This window comes from Aspergillus flavus, chromosome 1 (genome assembly GCF_009017415.1).
Source record: "Aspergillus flavus chromosome 1, complete sequence".
Lineage (NCBI taxonomy): Eukaryota > Fungi > Ascomycota > Eurotiomycetes > Eurotiales > Aspergillaceae > Aspergillus > Aspergillus flavus.
In genome coordinates, this window is record NC_092406.1 from 1,701,674 (window position 1) to 1,716,961 (window position 15,288).

Genomic DNA, 15,288 nt, shown 5'->3' on the forward strand with positions numbered 1-15,288 from the left:
AGCTCTCAGGACTTGGATATTTGGCATGCATAAATTGATGCACAACCGACTCCAGATAGGTAGGGGGAAAAAGACGTACATACCAAGAAGTGGATCAAGACCTTTGATTGCAGGAGATCTGCAGCAAAGCTATTACGAAAATTATTATTGGTGCTTATTCATCGCTGAGACATCATGATAGTAGTTAGGGTGCCGTGGAAAAATAAAGGCAGTAATAGACATAACTTGAGGGGAAGACACACGAGTTGAAGAAAGGCACTGGGAACTCGTAGCGAGGTGTGGATGATAAACTTACAGCCACTTCCCGACGAGTAACTTTCCACTGAGGGGATTTAAGGATGCTTGATACGAGAAACCGCGAACGAGATCTGAGGAATAAGCACAGGGGAAAGATAATGATGATCTACAAGAAACTTGATAGGTATAAAGAGAAGGATTAAACAACGCTGAAGAAAAGAGAGAGAGAAAGATAATAAATAATAGTGGTGGTGGATGTGACGAAGAGAAGATTTGCCGCCGCGGATGGGTAGATCAATCATATATACCCAACGAGCACTACCTATCGCAACGTAGAACATGCATATGTATCATGTACCTCAGATGTATGTGACGTGTATGGAGATTCAGGGCAACCAACTGTGATAGATTTCTCACCTGGCATTTCTGTTGAGCCTTTAAAAACGAATACTAGTACGTCCTCAGTGTTGCAACTCCACTAATTTAGGGTTTGTTATGTATAGTTGGCCAGCGGAACTCAATCTATGCGGTTTATCCACCCGAACAATGCTTTGAATGTCAGACTATATATCGGCGTACTATTAAAGAGATGAGCAATTTTACACAACCTGTATTTAGCCCCTCTTGCTGCGCTGCCTATTTCCTAGCAGGGATTTCTTCCCCACCTTCATGTAGGCACGGCGGCTAAATATATTTACGTACCCTTCATCTGACGCCTAATATTAAACCTGACTAATATACCATGTTGCTCTGATGACTTCGAATCTCATCAGCTAAAAGATTCTGAGCTCTACATACACTATTCCGGCTTGAAAGATGCGCTCATCATTAAGAATATTTTATCCAACGCTACTAGAAGTTCAAACCCTATACTCCATAAATAATCACTGCGTGTCCAGCACCATACTGTTGTTAGCTTCAGGAGTTTCAATTCCATAACCCTTGAATGTTAATAAGGATTAGCCAGAATTAGTACAATTTTCGGTCAAACGCTGGTATGCTAAAAGCAACATAAAATGGTTTGCTTTTGCTTAGGTACATGATACATCGGCCATAGTCGAGTGAGATCTCCCCGAAGTTAAAGCTGGAATGCAACAATGGCCGTAACGGCAAAAACAAGAAAGACACAACATTCCTCGGGCTCTTCCTATAAGCTATTAACCAACCATCCCACCATCTGGATGACCAAGAATGCGACTAGGAGACTATCCCCTCATTCTAGGATTGGGTAAAGTATAATAAACAAGCCAAGAATGGGGATCTTTAAGCAAAAAGCCACCGCTTATAAACATGTCCGGGGTGCCCTGCCTTTGCACTCTGGGATATAATCCACTTTCTGTTCCATTCATTACTGAGCAGGTATTCTCGGGCTATATTCAGCTGCTGGAAGTACAGGAAAGAGCTACATTCGACGTTGAGCAGTGTTGAAAGTATTAATTGCTTGCTGAAGAGTCAATCTCGTTGGTCGTGCTTGCCTGAATCTGTAAGTGAAGGTCAAAGAAGACTCTTATAAGAACACCTGGATGTGAATTTCGGACGTGGATGAAGTTCTTTTCATATCACTTTTCTTGCATTGTAATCAACTCTTATTGTACCGTGTCGCTGTCCTTGCTCTATTGCTTGCATACTTCAAGTGGTTTATCTCACCCATTATCTAACGCTTAAGAAGGTATAAACCATTCACCATGCGTGCGTTCGAATCTGTCTTCGCAGCCATTGCCTGCTTGGCCCATATTGGCATGACAGATGCATTGTCCTTCACTCAGTGGCCAGGTGTCATCCATACTGGTGAAGACAATACCGTGAAGTGGATCGGTGACCCCGACCTCGTATGTTGTGTCCAGGCCTTGGTCATCCCCCATCGTTGATTATACTCTGACATCGAAATCTTGCAGCCCACGACTATTACCCTTCGCAGGGGCGCGGCGAACGACCTTGGCGACGTGTATGTCCTTACGCGTGATGCCCGTGGGAATGAATACACCTGGAAGGCCAATGATGACCTGCAGGATGGCTCAGATTACGCTCTGCAAATTCAACAAAACGAAGAAATCAACTACACCGGACATATAATTGTCGAGCATCCCAACGGCCAAGCACCATCTTCAAAGGGGCCGCGTCCCGATGAGGACCCTAACTCCCCAGATTTCAGTACAGCTCCGCGTAACGGGACAACGGGTGTCGCAAAGGGCAACAACGCGACTATTACAGTTACTCATGTCAAACATGATGATAAACCAAGTACGGGTAATAACCACACTTCCAATAAAAGTGCCGTGTCTGCTAAGACGCAGTCAGACGATGCGTCTCTTCGCAACTGGTCGCCTAACTTGATCCTGGCCGTCGTCGCTGTTCTGTACCTCAACTATTAGAACGAAAACGGGTTGTGTAAACCAGCCTTATCGACGCATGTTCACATTCATCGGTTCGTTCATTTTTTTCTGTCCTTCCAAGTTGGAGGCAGCTGTGGTCCCAGCAGTGGTTGTTTATGTGTTCGCCATGTATATATTAATACCCATCCGCTCGTTCGTATCCCTCGGAGAGATTGTTGAGTAGTACTAGCCTCTTCATGATCCCGCTGGAGCTTTTTCTTCTTAGATCCCTATGGTGGATCTCAGATAATATTTTTTCTTTTCACGGTTATAAGGCATCTTGTTGGAGTATTACATCTCTTAATTTGTCAAACAACAAAACTTGGCTGGCCCCAGTCCTGGCAAAATGTTCTAAAAGTGTTATGAATGTCAAATGGCATTTTGTTAGGGAATCACGATAATCATATCCTTTCGCCGAATCATAGCGTACTTCATAACTCTTGAAGATATGTAGCTCAAGCTTCAAAACTTTTGTGCCATGCCGCACATGCATGTATCATGTATGCAGTGCCCCTTGCCAAATTTTTTGACAAACGAACCCCGAAATTTTTCTATCTATCAGATGCATTCTCCTTACCCTTCCGGCCTAACCGAGTCAGGAAAAGGAAGGCCCTTATATATGTAATAGAACACCAATATAGGAGCACAAAGATAAAAATCATTTACTCATCGTCATCAGGAGGATCATCCACACCCCTGAGCCAGGCACCACGAGCATCAACAGCAGCTTTACGCACATCACGTTTCGGGTCATCCAGAACGAAGCCCAAAGAGCGAACCACCTCAGCCTTTACCGGTAGAAGTGGGGATAGTTTCCCTGCTTTAGCAACGGCGGGGGCATCAGAGACTGGTGTCTGCGCGAGCAAGAAAAGACATCTTAGGGCATCGGCACGCAGTCGGGGACTGTTCACTGCGGCCGCCTTATCGCCCGCGGGTTTATGTTCTGCTGTTTTGAGGAGACGGGTTACCAGGCTTTGGATATGACCGCATTCTTCAATGACCCCGACACCGTTATCGCGGATGATGACGGCAAGGGTCTCGAGGGTTGCGATTCGGACGGATTGGGATTCCGATGTTTGAAGGTCCAAACTTTGGAGGAGAAGAGGTAGGAGAGTGGGGAGCTCAGGCATTACCAGAGATGGGGGAATGGTGGATAGAATTCCAGACAAAGCTGTTAAGTGTGCCGGCTTGATATGTTCGGGGGTCGGCGAGTCACTGCCTGCAACATTGACTTCGCGGATCTTGCTTGAGATGAGAGGCACCAGAGTCGTGAAAACACGTTGTTTCGAGAGTAGGCGGATGTTGGCTCCGTTCGCGGTGGAGAGCACGTCGTCGTCTCTAAGGAGAATTGCGAAACCGTGAGCAGCTGTGGTGCTGGTTACTTTGTCTGGGGATGATAGAAGCGATAGCAAGGAAGTCAGATGATCTGATGTCTTTGGTGCAAGACGCAAAACTAGGGCTTTTGAAAGCCAGAAAAGGGTCTTGATAGACTCAGGACTAAGTGTCTTCCCCTCAGCATTAGAAGGGAGGAGCGTGTCGAACAACTCTGTAGCAAGGCTCAGTTCGGACTTGGGCAGGAACTTGTTCACTAAAAGAGAAAGATGGCGCAATAGTGCAAGATGAGTTGCAGGTGCACATTCAGTGGTAGACCGCTTTACTACATCGAAGAGCAAAGCAGACATGTTGGGGCTGGTATAAGGGAGACTAGCGCAATCAGTCGGGAGTCCTGCAAGGAGATACGTCGAAATGATCATCGTGCGCTGTTGATCATCGCTAGCTGATTGCGAAAATGGAACCGATGGAAAGTCGTCAGCGGAAGAGTACAGCGTATAGACGTTCTCCGCAACTTCATCCTGCTTGTTTCTCGGCAACGCCCGGACAATGAGGTTACAGAGTCTTCCAAGAGTATCCAAGACCGTGGCATCATTCAAAATATTGTTGTTAGCCTTCCCTGAAGCTGAAATTGCGGCATTGCGGCACAGGCTAACCACTATCTTGTCGTAGTACAGCTCCAAGTTTGGGTCTTGGTCCATCTTTCTTTGGCTCATAACATAGAGAATCGTTACAAGGATCGCCCTGGGGTAGGCTACAGAGCCTGGTTGTTCTTTTTGCAGCAAGATATTGAACTTGCTAAGTAAACGACGAACTAATGTCTCAAAAATATCCTTCTCGACACTAATTTGTGCGAGGCTTTCCAGAGTTGGTAGGTAATTGGAGTTTGTCCCATCGTCAAAGTCAGGAAGCGTGGCCACAAAAGCAGGGAAAGTTATATCCATGATCAGCCTCGGTTTATGCTTCGAAATTTCAGTCAAAGCTGCAATTGCTTCCTTTTTCAGGTCATCTCGGCCTACGGATTCCTCCTTTAGAAGGATCTCGTCAAGATACTGCACAAACAAGCCCACTTCATTATCTTGGAAGAAGTTGCGCAGGGTGGAAAGACGTAAGAAACCCTTCAAAGCAGAGACACGGAAAGACACCTCTTCCTTGATCACGCCCATTAAAGCCTGACCAAAGATGTCCGAAAACTGATCTTTGAACTCAAGCAGGGGATTTTCTATATTCGTCTCAGGTGTACGGGTTGTCCATTCACCGAAAATCTTGATTGCGGAGTCAAAAAGAACCACCAATGTGTCCAGGAGGGCCCTTTGCTTAGCGATGCCATCGGCTTCTTGATAGATCGTCAGAAGCGGCGCGACAACTGCTTGTACAGCCAACATAAACGATGCAAAGGAAGCCGCGGATAAGAAGCCTAGAATCTGCTGTGCAGGCTTCGCTTGTTTCTGTTGTGGCTCTCGTAATTGGTCGTTACATTCCCTAGTGATTGGCCGCATGTATTGTGCAAGAGGCAACTGATCGGAGACCTGCGAGACACCTTCTGATAATCGCTTAGCGATGTCTTGTAGAGCCTGCAAAGACAACTCAGACAGAAGCTCCTCCTGTGCATTGAGCACTTCGAACTTCAAAGCATCCCATATCGTAATGGAATATCTGGACACAGTATCCGGGTCGTAAGAGTTAATACAGGCAATCAATGCATTAAGTGCATCTTTCTGTTGGGCTTGTCAGCGATGCTTTGAGAGGCCGAGTGTCATCTTACCTTAACATTCGGTGACGTCGAGTCCAGTTTATCTAACAAAGATGGAATAGAATGTGGAGCAAATAGACTCGTCGATGAGATGCAATCCTGTAAACGATCTTTTAGGTCCTGGGCTGTAATGCCGTACGGGTCATTCGGTGGTGGTCTAAATGTGATCGGAAAGTAGTTATACACGGAGTCAAAAAGTAGCTTTAACTGTTAGCTATTCGCATCAACCCTAGAGGATTTATAGCGCATACCTCGGCGTGGTTGGAGATATCCCATTCCACCATCACCACCTTCAGGATAGAAAACACAAGCATGAGGTTCCTAGGGTCTTTTTCGCCTGTCATAAGGTCCACTATTCCAACCAGCGAGTGGTCTCCCATGCTGTGGAGAGCTAGGCTCTGTTAGCGCTGGAAAGATAGAGTAGGATCACAATGCTTTAACACCCACCCGAACGATGGTTTACCATCAGTTCGTTCAGTAACTGGTAAACTTGAAATCTCTGGGATTGTGATCGAGACTGCAGGTCTTGAAAATGTTCAAAGATGCTAGGTAATGTAAGTCAAGTTATTTCCCAATTTTGTCCTCATCTTCGACGGCTCGTAGTTGTCCGCTACAAGCTAACGAAGCCGTCCCCAAACAGATCAAATATATAGCATGTACTCACGCTTGTGCGACCTCCTCCGCTAATGCTTTGTTGAAGCGATCCAACTTCTGAAGTGTATCCAGCCCAGCGACAGCTCCTCCATCTTCTATACGGTCACAAAAGAAGGTAGTTAAGACTTGAATTTGTTGTCTCGAAAGGAACCTCGGCGGGAGTGATTTAATCACAGAAGTGAGATAGGAAACTGCTTTGCCTCGCAAGATCGGATCCTCATCATTGATGTATTCTCCCAAAGACTGAACGACTTCGATAAGGGTCGTTTTCTTGGTCTCCACATCTTCCAGCAATAGTTAGAACTAATCCTTCTTGATAATGATCCATTAAGTGGTGTTACCTTGAGCAATTCGTTCAGCAATCTGCTTAGCCTCCTGCTTGTCATGGTCCACGACCAGCAGAAATGTCTGCAACGCCGACATCTTCACGAGCGTCTCAAATGAGGGGTAAATGGCTCGATCCCCTCCTCCGCGACCGGAACATGACGCTTTTTGTGGCTGCCGACTGCCCTTATCGATAAATATCACGTGAATTGAATTTCTCCGCAATATCACGTGTGGGTCAGCGACAGAATAGGAAGTAACTTACAGTTGCGTCATGGGTCACTGGCTAGTTGGTCGGCATAAACGATTGGATTGATACCTGATATTATTGCTTGTCAAAATGCGACACCAAACCTTTACACCGATCTTTCTAATTTTTTTGATTATTTGCACAATATCTATAGCATCGGGCTTTCCTCTTCGCAAGCGTCTGCCGCGTCCGTTTGTCGATCTGCCTCACTTACGGCACGAACAGCGCCTACAGGAGAACAGCGAACTGAAGCAGTGGCTTCAGAATCAGCAGCCCATCATGACCCCTAATATTGCTATGCCGCCCAGTGAGGGGAGCAGACGGCCTCAGGATTCCGACAGTGATGGCCCTGTGATATCCGATGTTCTTCCTAAAAACCGTGGCATCAATATCTTTGCTTCTCTTACGAGGGATTTTGAGCCCATCGATTCTCGCTTCAACGATGCGACAAAGAATGTAACCGTCCTGGCCCCTCGCAACAGCGTAATCCAAGGACTTCCGCGTAAGCCTTGGGAGAATCCGGATGACTATGCACAGTTCGGAGAGGCGAAGGCCTATGAAGGGCAGGAAGGGCAGGACCGAGCGAAAAGCAACCTGAAGCGTTTTGTAGAGGCTCACATAGTACCCAGAAGCCCTTGGAATGAAGGGAATGAAGTAGAGACTCTTGGGGGAGACAAGTTGAGCTGGGCTAAAGATGGAGATAAGATCTTTGTACGACCACCGCTTCCTGTGAATATTTGGCCTTAAGTGCTAACATGTTTTAGATCCAACCGGGAAATATTGAGGTTGACAGTATTGCAGAACAAGTTTCAAATGGTGAAGTATGGATCTTGAACGGCGTTATCAACTACCGTTGAATCTGCTTTACAACTCGTATGTGATGATTTAACGAATAAATATACGGAAATGCTCCAATCGTTATCGTGATTTGAGTCAAGAATCGGCGTACACCTGTCTTAATAATGAAATGTATATCACCGTAAAGTTATCTGGAAAATCATTTCATAACCACTCACATTAAGCAGTAGAGTCTTCAGCGGATATCTAGACAGGCTCTCAAGATACGTCATAGCTACTTCGTTCATCAATTCTGTATATCACCGTTCTTTTAATACACCCGTAGTTTATAAAAGATAAGACAAGAGGGCCTGTGCTAATAGAAGAACTCAAATGAGGCCCTCCTTTGAAGCAATATTGTGCAGTATTCTGTCCTCAATGCCATCCAAAATGCAAAAATGCTCCATGACTGCCAAGTTCTCTGCTTCACTTTGATACAATTTATCGGGATCTTGGCCAGGCTGGAAGGGATTGGCACCCATGGCAGGGTTCATAGTAGCCATTTGTTGGGACATGTGATTCGCAGCTACACAAAGGTTAGCACAAAGACGAGTACCCGGGAAACAAAATAGAATGACTAACCGTTGTCGCTACCCAGGATGAACCCGAACACAGACTGAAGACCAAACAAATTGAGGAAGTACCATGACAAACTGGATACCCACCTAACGTCCAAGTCCCGAGTCATGACACCAGACTGAAGCATAGACTTGAACCGGATGGTGAGGGGGAACGGCAGCTTAACTGTTACACTTCGTCAGTACGAAAAGTGGGCCGTGGAACAGCCGGGAAACATACGGATAACGAATCCAGAGAAGAAGGCATTAATCCAGCTCATAATAAGAGTCTGCGGGATCATCATCATCATATTTCCCTTCATCATACCCATCATAGCCTCCATGCCCGCAGGGTCAGTCATCGGATTTGCTGGGGGTTGACCGCGGCTGGCCGGGTCCTTTAGGAACTCGCCACTTTGGTACGCTGAGACAAGATAGTTCTTGCGCATTTCAAACGCATCTTTAGAGAGGACTGCTGAAGCATTGTTGCGGAGATTGACTCCGCGCAGGAGCGAGAGACGCTCACGGGATTCGGCCAGAGTAGACGCAGGCTTAGGAGGGGTGTTCATCAAAACTGTAGCATAGTGACGAAGGATACCTGTCAGTATCTGTATGCAAGAGTCAGTATCGCGTGAAACTCTGCACTGATTTATTTGTTCGAACCTACCATAACAATGGTGATGGGGAACAGGATCCAATAACTGTGAATCGCCATCGTGTCAGTCTCTTTCTTGATGAATTGACATCGCAGAAACTCACAATAAAGCTGGATCCCGAAGGATCGTCTGCTCGACCCCTTGTAAGGCCATGAAGAGCAATGCTGAGAGCAACGGTATGGGTTGTTTTTAGCTATGCTTTAGGTAAAAAGAGAGCTCCCGACTTGTGGTCCCCACGAGATTGGACTGGGGGCGGGTGTTCACTAGCGCCGAATCGCATTAAGTCAGCTCCCCGAAAGGGCCAGCTCGCCGCAACTCCTCGCTGGCATCTATGCAAACAAACCGAGCATCCTCAATATTTTCCACAAAATTCCTAAATTACTCTCTGATTCTTTGAGAAACCTTGATATTACAATTATCTACTTGGAAAGTCATACTAGAAATGGCGTCTGCAGAGGCACACAAAGTGCCCGTTTACTCTGTCAATGGTTAGTAGCAGATGTACACAAAAGAAATACACCAGCTACACCTGTCTACAACCTATGGGTTTTCTACTATGACTAGGGAAATTAGCGGTTACTAATTATTATTTCTAGATCTTAAATCAACAACAGATGATGCCCTAGCACCGCATTTAACTACCCTACCCCAGCCCTACGCCTTTACTCAAGACCACACGAAGACCAACGTCCGCTTCCTTCTAGGCTATTCCGCCGTCGCCATTGCAGCATTCACATTCTATGCCGATCGCAAGCTAGGATGGGAGGCAACACAGTCAACATGGGTCATAGCGGCCGTGGTTTCGTACTTTGTCCTGAACACCTTGCTCACATATTGGATCTGGGCCGTGGAGGCTGGTGAGGTATTTCGTGGAAAGCGCAAGTCTGGTGAAACGGTAGGTTATATCGCAAGGGATGCACTAGCCCAATGTGTTAAGCTAATTATTTATTTGGTTAGATTACCATTCGCTCCTCCGGGAAGAAACACTCTCCGTTGTATAAACTCCGTGTGCAGTATACATCTTCTGCGAACAAAGTCCTCGAGGAAAAGGAAATAGAGACGTCTTTCACAACCTGGTTTTCTGCAGATGGAACTTTTCACCCTGAGCCTCTTAAGAAGTGGCTAGCAAGCGAGATCCAGGTCCTGCGGCTTGCTGCAAAGGAGAAATGAGAGGGCCAGGAAGAGAAGCTAGAGAAGGTGATTAGCGCGCCAACTTGTGTATTTCGAAATAAGGTCAACATGGGAGTATTTCATCATTCCCCTATCTCTGCAGAAGTCACTTGATTGTTCTTTACTGGTTTGTAGTGTGTAAAAAGGACTTTATGCGTGAGGTATTCAGCGAACCTCCAGCATCCACCATCTTTATCTCTGTAGTTATTTAGTTCTGCCCGAGACTATCCCAAGAGTTCTATCAAGCAGGCAAACAGAGAATACTGGTTGGTTCAATGATCAGCGTCCATTTTGTCGGCTTGACGGCCGCGCAGAAACCAACTTCTATGAAAAAAGAAAAGATATATATAGTGTCTCGTCTAAGTGATTTGTCCAGAGAAAGGACGATAGGAACGATAATAAGCAAAAAAAGTTTTATAACCCGAACGAATGCTGAGTGACATCATCTCTCGTCCCAATTTTTTGAACAAGCATCATTGATTACTAGGTGGCAGCTTCCAGAGTGCCTGGGCGCTCGGTGGCTTCAGCAGGCTTCACGTCATCCACTCTCCGGTTCTGTATGAGTCTCTGTGGCAAATGGTCAACTCGATGATGCTTCGGAGGAATACAAGGATCACATCACTCACTAGTAAGTTTCTGAGGAGAACGGCGATTGTCACCTTTCCAGTGGAAGGCATAAAGATAGAGGCTTTCTCCTTGACTTCCGGTCCGAAGTTCTAAGGTAATGGTATTAGTCACTGCACCATAAGAAACTTTGTCAAGGACAACTCCTTACCTTCTCACTGGAGAAGTTAAGACACACAGCACCCTCTCTGAGGAGGCTGGTATCGAACTTGTACTTGTCCCCGGGAACACCAGAGATGACGACATCACACAAAGGCACCACATCCTTCAGTGTCTTGCCTTCCAAGTCGTGGACTTCGTGTCTCCGCTTTTTGATACCTTCACCTCTAGTGAACTTTTGGATACCAGTCACATCCACACTGTAGACGCAGGCTCCATCGTTAGCCAGCAAAGCCGCCAGCGGCCGACCGACAACCTCCGACCGGTTCACTACACAGATAGTGTGTCCAAAAAGACGGTTGCCATAGGGCAAAATCGTATTGTAGACTTTGAGGTACTCGAGAATCTTGATAATGGCGAGGGGTGTGCAAGGGAGAATACATTTCTGTCGCTTGGTCTCTGGGTCGAGGAATCGGATGTTCTGGTACATGTTGAAGATGTAGCGATGGCTTAGACCCTCTACATCCTTGGATACATCGACGAGCTGCTGCAAGTACTGGTCTTGCCGGTTGTTGAAGATGGGGTAGTATACAATGATGCCGTCAACATCCGAGTCGACATTGGCAGCCAGGATAGCCTCCTCGAGCTCTTCGCGATCGACTTGACGGAGAGAATAGCGGAAGCCACTGTATATTGCAGGAAAAGAGGACTACGTTAGCTACGAAGCGTGACTCCAACATGTTGCCTCCAGGGGCTCCGAAATCGCAGATTGCTCCAAAAGCACAACCCCCGAAAAGGAGTAAGTACGAAAGAATGCTCACTTTTCTTCGCAGGTCTTTTCAGTCCACTGGGCATACATAAGTGCCGCAGGATCATTGTTGGCCAAGAATCCCACCAGGTGAGGGGGCTTCTCCAGCGTCTTCACTCCTTCCTGAACCTCAGAAAGGAGGCTAGAAACGACATTTTTAGAGAGCACGACCTTGCAGGTGGCCGGCGCTGCGTCGGAAGAAGTAGGCATTTGCGCAACAATGAAATTGGCTATTGAACAGGTCGAGAATGTTGTCAATACTATGCATCAAGTGGACTTTTGCGGAGGGGTATGGAGAAATTTTTGGTACGGAAAAGACTGCTCGCTTATCGATAAAGAAGGCCGCTTTCGGCCCACTGAGTCACCATGGATGAAGAGGTAGACGACAGCCCCTCCTGATCCTGTATGAGCCTAATTTTATTTGGCATTTAGTAGCTGTGGATCACAGGAAATTCGAAGTAGAAGAGCATGCACGTTGTCCAAATATTGCCGTCGTGCCGTGCGCACATGGGTCCCCGGTACTCGTTCCTACCTTATACTCCGGAGTATGCCGGTACACGTTAGCAAGGCGATATATGTGGGGAGAAAATAATCGGCAACGCTACCTATAGAATAGTTCCCTAGGTTCAACTGAGAAACGAACTAAGCAGACTTCAATATACGTCTAGCCTTGGACAATTTCATAATCTCTCACGCAGAGAGCTCTACGAACTAGCAATTTCACCGGAGACAATGGACAAACAAAGGAAATCATATTTAGGCTGCATACATGGAGGGGGATGGAAACATGGATTGAAAGAGAATATCAATGATGCGCCAAAGGGTATGAAACGCATCCAGTCGACCTTTCGTATCTCGTTCCCCCGGTGCGCGAAAGGATCTAAACGTACAGGATATTAATTCGTAGCTTTGAGTTTTTTACCCCCACAATTATTCTGTCCTCCCTTGTAGCTACTTATCGGCCAGGCTGTTACACATAAAGGACTGCCATAATACACCCTCACTGTTTCTCGACCAACCCGAGGCTTCGGTGGAAAGAAAAGAAAACTGTGGTCTCAAATTGTACAAGCTAATCTTGTCTATACACATAGAGTCAGGAAACAAACAATACACGGTTGGCTAATCACCCAGTTGCCTTTTGCTCACCTATGCGTTGAAAGACTTGTTGAAGCTCTGGATGATCTCCTTGAGGGAAGCCTCGGTCTCCTTGCTGACCTGGCCCTCCTTCTCGATGGCCTCCTGGATCTCAGGGTTGTTGCTCTTGAGGTGAGCAAGGAAGTCAGACTCCCACTGGAGGATCTTGGCGACGGGGATGTTGTCGAGGTGACCGTTGACACCAGCGAAGATGAGAGGGACCATGTCGGAAACGGACATAGGGGAGTACTGCTTCTGCTTGAGCAGCTCAGTGAGACGCTCACCACGGTTGAGAGTCTGCTTGGTGGCGGCATCAAGATCGGAACCGAACTGAGCGAAGGCAGCAACCTCACGGTACTGAGCCAAGAACAGCTTCAGGGAACCAGCGACCTGCTTCATGGCCTTGACCTGGGCAGCAGAGCCGACACGAGAGACGGAAAGACCGACGTTAATGGCAGGACGGATACCCTTGTAGAAAAGTTCGGACTCCAGGAAGATCTGGCCGTCGGTAATGGAAATGACGTTGGTAGGAATATAGGCAGACACATCACCACCCTGGGTCTCAATGACGGGGAGAGCAGTGAGGGAACCACCACCGTGGGTGTCGTTCATCTTGGCGGCACGCTCAAGGAGACGGGAGTGCAGGTAGAAAACGTCACCAGGGTAGGCCTCACGACCGGGGGGACGACGGAGCAGCAGAGACATCTGACGGTAGGCGACGGCCTGCTTGGAAAGGTCATCGTAGATGATGACGGCGTGGCGGCCGTTGTCACGGAACCACTCACCCATGGCACAACCAGTGAAGGGAGCAAGGTACTGCAGAGGAGCAGCCTCGGAAGCAGTAGCAGCAACGACAATGGAGTACTTCATGGCATCGTTCTCCTCAAGGGTCTTGACGAGCTGAGCAACGGTGGAACGCTTCTGACCGACAGCAACGTAGATACAGTAGAGCTTCTTGCTCTCGTCGGAAGTGTTGTTCCAACGCTTCTGGTTCAGCATGGCATCAAGGGCGACAGCGGTCTTACCAGTCTGACGGTCACCAATGATCAACTCACGCTGACCACGGCCAATAGGAACCATGGAGTCGACACACTTCAAACCAGTCTGGACGGGCTGGTTGACGGAACGACGGGGCAGGATACCAGGGGCCTTGAGCTGAGCACGGCTCTTGGCCTTGGTGTTGAGGGGGCCCTTGCCGTCGATTGGGTTACCCAGAGCGTCGACGACACGGCCGAGAAGCTCAGGACCGACGGGGACATCAACCTGGTGAGTTCTGTAAGTATATTTTCCATTTCTCACCATTTAACATCAAAGACTACTCACAATCTCTCCGGTACGCTTGACGGTCTCACCCTCCTTGACGAGACGGTCGGAACCGAAAAGCACAACACCGACCTGGCCGGCTTCCAGGTTCATGCACATGCCCTTGACGCCAGAGGCGAACCTGATCATCATTAGTCAATTTTGGGTGCAAACCTGGATGTCACATCTACTTACTCGACCAGCTCCTCAGCCTGGACATTGGTCATGCCGTGGACACGAGCGATACCGTCACTGTTGGATAAATCGAATCAGTCATTTGTATTCTAGATATTCGTGCTGTTGATTATTTTGATGTTTTCGATGATTTTCGATGGCGTTGTTGCTGAATCCAGAATTTTCATTTCAGACGAATTGACCACATACCCGACGGAAAGGACACGTCCAGTCTCGGCAAGACCAGCCTCCTCCTGAACACCACGGATTCTCTGCTCAAGGATAGAAGAGACCTCGGTGGGGGAAGCCTTGGCCTCAGCGGCGTAGGTACGGACCTGCTTAGCAGCAGCAGAGACGGGGCCGGGAGCAGCCGCGCGGACCTAAAGGGAGAAGCAAAATTTGTTAACAACAGAACACGTCGACCACAACGCGTCAAAACGAGGTGAAATGTATTGCGATCCAAGGCCATGTGCTTAACAGTCACTTTGAGATGACTTTTGAGATGGCATAGGCGAAATTGAAGCGATGTCGTCGATGTAGGTAGGGATAGGACTCACCGAAGCGATCCTGCCAGTAGCAGTGGCAGCCGCAACGGTGCGGCTGGACTGCCGCAAAGCGTTTCTGAACATTGTGAATGGGGTTCAGAGGAGTGGGAGAGTGGTTTCTCTGAAGAAGAGATGTAATTGGGGGGAGGTGGAAGAGGAGAGAGGATTGTGGATGGATGGAAGGAGAGCTTTGTCGTCGGGGTTGGGAGGATTCTCAGGACTGCCACTAAACCCAGTTTGCCGAGCCTCAGCAACCTCCGAAGCCGCCCTAGTGCGTTCACGGGACACCCACCCGCCCCAAGAAAACATCGCTGCTTTGACGTATCGATCTTACGCCCGTAGACTCGGAACGATTCGATATAAAATTATTATTTTTGCTTTGCTTGAAGTCTAAGGGTCTATATAATTATGCCTTCCATCCTCTTCTATTTCTGCCCTTGTTGTTGGCGTTGGTGATTAA

The 15,288-nt window shown here is 47.6% G+C and overlaps 7 protein-coding genes across 7 annotated transcripts; 3 read left to right on the top strand and 4 right to left on the bottom strand.

Annotated features, from left to right (window-relative positions):
• Positions 1-1,643: 1,643 nt before the first annotated feature.
• On the top strand, positions 1,644-2,609 carry F9C07_2279035 (putative extracellular matrix protein; the record flags this gene model as incomplete). The annotated part of the gene is made up of 2 exons (XM_041288705.2): positions 1,644-2,066; positions 2,133-2,609. The coding sequence occupies exons 1-2, from the start codon at positions 1,923-1,925 to the stop codon at positions 2,607-2,609; spliced, it is 621 nt and encodes a 206-aa protein (XP_041141263.1). The 5' UTR covers positions 1,644-1,922.
• Positions 2,610-3,271: 662 nt separating this feature from the next.
• F9C07_2059128 (RNAPII transcription regulator C-terminal-domain-containing protein) lies at positions 3,272-6,771 on the bottom strand (the record flags this gene model as incomplete). The annotated part of the gene is made up of 6 exons (XM_041288691.2): positions 3,272-5,659; positions 5,707-5,895; positions 5,946-6,085; positions 6,142-6,239; positions 6,359-6,632; positions 6,690-6,771. The coding sequence occupies 6 exons, from the start codon at positions 6,769-6,771 to the stop codon at positions 3,272-3,274; spliced, it is 3,171 nt and encodes a 1,056-aa protein (XP_041141262.2).
• Positions 6,772-6,981: 210 nt separating this feature from the next.
• F9C07_643 (uncharacterized protein) lies at positions 6,982-7,993 on the top strand. Its single transcript, XM_041288704.2, has 2 exons — positions 6,982-7,633; positions 7,687-7,993. The coding sequence occupies exons 1-2, from the start codon at positions 7,013-7,015 to the stop codon at positions 7,777-7,779; spliced, it is 714 nt and encodes a 237-aa protein (XP_041141261.1). The 5' UTR covers positions 6,982-7,012; the 3' UTR covers positions 7,780-7,993.
• Positions 7,994-8,088: 95 nt separating this feature from the next.
• Positions 8,089-9,031, bottom strand: F9C07_2058857 (integral membrane protein DUF106-domain-containing protein; the record flags this gene model as incomplete). Its single annotated transcript, XM_041288690.2, has 4 exons — positions 8,089-8,285; positions 8,342-8,503; positions 8,558-8,924; positions 8,984-9,031. 4 exons carry the CDS (start codon positions 9,029-9,031, stop codon positions 8,089-8,091), a joined length of 774 nt encoding a protein of 257 aa, XP_041141260.2.
• Positions 9,032-9,414: 383 nt separating this feature from the next.
• F9C07_645 (putative signal peptidase complex component) lies at positions 9,415-10,142 on the top strand (the record flags this gene model as incomplete). The annotated part of the gene is made up of 3 exons (XM_041288703.1): positions 9,415-9,460; positions 9,569-9,867; positions 9,930-10,142. The coding sequence occupies 3 exons, from the start codon at positions 9,415-9,417 to the stop codon at positions 10,140-10,142; spliced, it is 558 nt and encodes a 185-aa protein (XP_041141259.1).
• A 483-nt stretch (positions 10,143-10,625) lies between these two features.
• Positions 10,626-11,883, bottom strand: F9C07_646 (methylenetetrahydrofolate dehydrogenase/methylenetetrahydrofolate cyclohydrolase; the record flags this gene model as incomplete). Its single annotated transcript, XM_041288689.1, has 4 exons — positions 10,626-10,709; positions 10,769-10,858; positions 10,918-11,551; positions 11,687-11,883. The coding sequence occupies 4 exons, from the start codon at positions 11,881-11,883 to the stop codon at positions 10,626-10,628; spliced, it is 1,005 nt and encodes a 334-aa protein (XP_041141258.1).
• Positions 11,884-12,407: 524 nt separating this feature from the next.
• Positions 12,408-15,000, bottom strand: F9C07_647 (alpha subunit of F0F1-type ATP synthase). The gene is made up of 6 exons (XM_041288688.2): positions 14,841-15,000; positions 14,494-14,663; positions 14,305-14,361; positions 14,131-14,251; positions 12,820-14,070; positions 12,408-12,752 (listed from the first exon to the last, which is right to left on the bottom strand). The coding sequence occupies exons 1-5, from the start codon at positions 14,910-14,912 to the stop codon at positions 12,820-12,822; spliced, it is 1,671 nt and encodes a 556-aa protein (XP_041141257.1). The 5' UTR covers positions 14,913-15,000; the 3' UTR covers positions 12,408-12,752.
• Between the last annotated feature and the right edge of the window lie 288 nt (positions 15,001-15,288).

Bases quoted from the DNA above. Each gene is read 5' to 3' on its own strand.
- F9C07_643 (XM_041288704.2), top strand. From the start codon at position 7,013: ATGCGACACCAAACCTTTACACCGATCTTTCTAATTTTTTTGATTATT. The intron at 7,634-7,686 runs GTACGACCACCG...AACATGTTTTAG, and splicing joins AAGATGGAGATAAGATCTTT to ATCCAACCGGGAAATATTGA.
- F9C07_647 (XM_041288688.2), bottom strand. From the start codon at position 14,912: ATGTTCAGAAACGCTTTGCGGCAGTCCAGCCGCACCGTTGCGGCTGCC. The intron at 14,664-14,840 runs GTGAGTCCTATC...TTCTCCCTTTAG, and splicing joins CTACTGGCAGGATCGCTTCG to GTCCGCGCGGCTGCTCCCGG. The intron at 14,252-14,304 runs GTAAGTAGATGT...AATGATGATCAG, and splicing joins CAGGCTGAGGAGCTGGTCGA to GTTCGCCTCTGGCGTCAAGG.